This window comes from Fulmarus glacialis, unplaced genomic scaffold (assembly GCF_000690835.1).
Source record: "Fulmarus glacialis isolate BGI_N327 unplaced genomic scaffold, ASM69083v1 scaffold21064, whole genome shotgun sequence".
Taxonomy (NCBI): Eukaryota; Metazoa; Chordata; class Aves; order Procellariiformes; family Procellariidae; genus Fulmarus; species Fulmarus glacialis.
Window position 1 is genome coordinate 598 of NW_009207675.1, and position 3,012 is coordinate 3,609.

Consider the following 3,012-nt stretch of genomic DNA (forward strand, 5'->3'; position numbering starts at 1 on the left):
AGGCCTGATGAAATGGCTCTGCCGGTTAAGGTGGTGCCCCTTTCTGCTTAATTACTGAAGAGTAATTAGAATTACTCCCAGAATACTGGCAGCCGACGGGAGCCGGCCGCCTCAGTGCTGCCTGGGTTTCTAGGGCCGGGGCAGTGGGGAGAGAGGTGGCTTGCTGCAGTCCTATTGCCATAGAAATGTAAGGGGTCTTTTTAAAGATGGGGGGAGCAAAAGCACAAATAATGCTTTTTCAATTACTCGGGAGGCAAAGGTGCTATTTCGGCTGTGCGGTTGAGGGAGGGCTGAGTAAACGAGCCGGCTCTCACAGTGGATGGGGAGGAAAGAGCTCAGCGGGGAGGGGGCCTGGCAGCATCTTTGCAGTCTCAGTGCCCCCAGCACGCTCCCGGGGTGCCTTGCAGGCACCGCAGGTCCCTCTCCTACCCCACGCTCCTCGCCGCAGCCTGCAGGCATTCCCAGGACTGCTTTGCAGGAGGCACCTGGCAGGGACCTGTCTTTGGGCCACTTTACACAGTGCCCGTGGGACTCGGGGCAGCCGAACCCACTGACACGTCCCATCCCATAAAGGCCACGCCGACACAGGGAGATGAGATGGGTGTCCCCGCCGGCGGCTGGTGAGGGGAGGGTACGTACGTCTGCTGCTGACGGCTTGTCTCTGCTTGTAAATCAGGAGCAAGATGAGGGGCAGGCAGAGGATGCCCACGATGCAGGCGCCCGTTGCCAGCGCGGCGGCTGTGATATCTGCAACGGAAGAGGGCAGAGCTGGAGAGGGCAGCCATGAGGGTTCGCCGTGCATTTCCTTGGTTTCCTCAAGCCATACCAGAAGCACGGGGCAACACCGGCGTTGCCCCACACTTGATGCAATGCGGCTCCCGCACGCACGGGCGGTCGTCTCCTAACGGGATTCACGCTGGGATGCATTGCCAGTTGTGGAGATAAGCTCTAAGGCATCGGTTTAGGACCTTGACCAAAGTCCTTCAATGCTGGAGGACACCTCAAGGTCTTGCTTTGGTCTTCTAGATATAAGGAGAGAAGCAAGGGCCCTGATAAAGCCCTTTGGAGTCAGCAGAAAGGCTCCCCAGAAAGGCTGGCAGCCTGCGGGCGTGTCTCTGGCCATCAAGGTCCATGTGGGACGGCTTGTGGTGGGGTCAAGGGCTGCCTAAATCAAGGGCAGGTTCAGCTCAAGCCCTCCTCTCCAGTGCATCCATCTGGGGAAGCGGCTTCTTGCTCCAGTGTGTGTGTTTTGGGGCAGGGGGGATTTTTTCCCCCTTTTCTTTTTTGCCCGCCAGGACAGGGTGTCCCAGCATTTGGGACTGAGGGTTTGAGACAGAAAGCACTACTCGTGGGGAGGGTGGTGCAGTTTCCCATGGCTGGGCTGGCCCCAACCGTGCTACAAACCAATTTTAGCAAAATCTGCCCATCTAGCAGCCAGCAAAGGGGGCTAGACAGAGGGACCCACGGAGAAACCACCTGCGTAGCGAAGTGTGGGCACCTTCAGCGTCTAGACACGGTGCCGGGGGGGCCTGATGTTGTCTGAGCGCTCAAGCAAGATTTGGGTTTCCCCTGCTAGAGCATCTCTGCTCAGGGCGAGGTGGCATGGGCTCGAGGTGTTGCAAGAGGTGTCTTTGCCTTTCTGTCCCTTCCCATCTGTTAGTGGCAGTGGCTGCTAAATCCCCGATCGTGTTTTGGGGAGGCTCAGGTGCTTTATAACCACAGAGTGAATGATCTCCGTGGGCTTCAGGACAGTCACGTCCAGGTGATGTAGAAACACGGGCCAAAAGAGGCTCTCCTCAGCCTGAGGACGTGCCTGTCAGATGCACCCCGTGGGGACAGCCTCGGAAATCCCCCTCCCAAAACCTGACCGTGAGGTTGCGTCTGGACACCGCTGTGTTTATAGCAAGCGGCCATCCCTAGGGAAATACACAGGCCAGGATGGCGAGCAGTGCGTTGGAGAGAGGGTTTTTTTCCCTTTACCTTTGCTCGTGGTGGTGTGAAACGTGCAGTTTTGAAGCCCTCCTCTGCCTGCGGAGGAGAAGAGAAAAGCATGTTAAATCTCGGGATTCATTCAGGTACCACAGAGCTCCCACACCTGCTAGCTGCGCTTGCCTTTGCTCACCAGCATTGAGAAAATCAGCCCAGAGCATCCCAAAAGCAAGAGTTTGATCTTGGGAAGCTTACACCGAGATTCCTGCCGTGACACCTCGTGGCAGTAGGGCTCATCCCTGGCCATGCAGGGTCTTTTTTTTTTGGTCTAAAAGAAAAAGTATCTATCCTAACGCTGCAGATCAAGGGCAGGAGATGCCCTCCCCTCCCTCCAGCTCGCGCCTCCCCGGGCAGCTTTCCCCGTTGGGCTGCTGCCCCACCGTTATCTATAGCCCCTGCATCCCGAGCAATGCCTGCAGCCCTCGCTTAGGCTTGGACTGCCAGCCAGCTCCTTTTATGTTGAGGTTTGTTTTCCTCTCTTCCAGAAAAAGGTTGAAGAAGATCAGTGAAACTATGTAACATGGATTTTATTGCATTCCAACCTCTTGATTTATTTTTTCTTTCTTTTTTTTTTTTTTTTTAAAAAATGTTCCAATGCTCCCTGGCCCTAATTCAAACCTTCAACATCTGCTGCCCTTTGACTCTTGCAACATGGCTTGGGCTTCAGCATCAGCACGCCCTGCCTCCCCAGCCCTGATGCTGCACCCCACCATCCCCCACCAGCCCTTATCTGCCGCCTTGCCCCGACGCACCCCGGCATGGGTGCGGGACTGCCAGGGGCTCCCCTTTCCCCCCCCCTCACCTTGCTGGATCTGCAGCTCCACGAAGCCGTGAGCGACCTGCAAGGTGTGGGGCTTGCCGTGCTCCCGCCTGGCCTCCACGGCGTAGCAGCAGTAATTCCCGCTGTCCTGCAGCGTCAGGTTCATCACCACGATGTGAAAGGCACCATGGTGGTCGGGGACAAACTCCACCCCGTGATGGCTGGCTTGTCCCCCAAGGGAGGATTTTTGGGTGCCGTTGCCC

At 56.8% G+C, this 3,012-nt stretch overlaps 1 protein-coding gene across 1 annotated transcript in view; it reads right to left on the reverse strand.

Annotated features, from left to right (window-relative positions):
• Nucleotides 1-639: 639 nt before the first annotated feature.
• The window catches only part of LOC104075646 (chromosome unknown open reading frame, human C10orf54), a gene marked incomplete at its 3' end in the record, with an annotated part of 8,058 nt that continues 5,685 nt past the window's right edge, over nucleotides 640-3,012 (reverse strand). The window contains exons 3-5 of the mRNA XM_009576217.1: nucleotides 2,792-3,012; nucleotides 1,981-2,028; nucleotides 640-747 (exon numbers count right to left, since the gene is read on the reverse strand). Of these exons, the coding sequence (XP_009574512.1) occupies nucleotides 640-747; nucleotides 1,981-2,028; nucleotides 2,792-3,012 (377 nt within the window). The remainder of the gene's footprint in view (nucleotides 748-1,980; nucleotides 2,029-2,791) is intronic.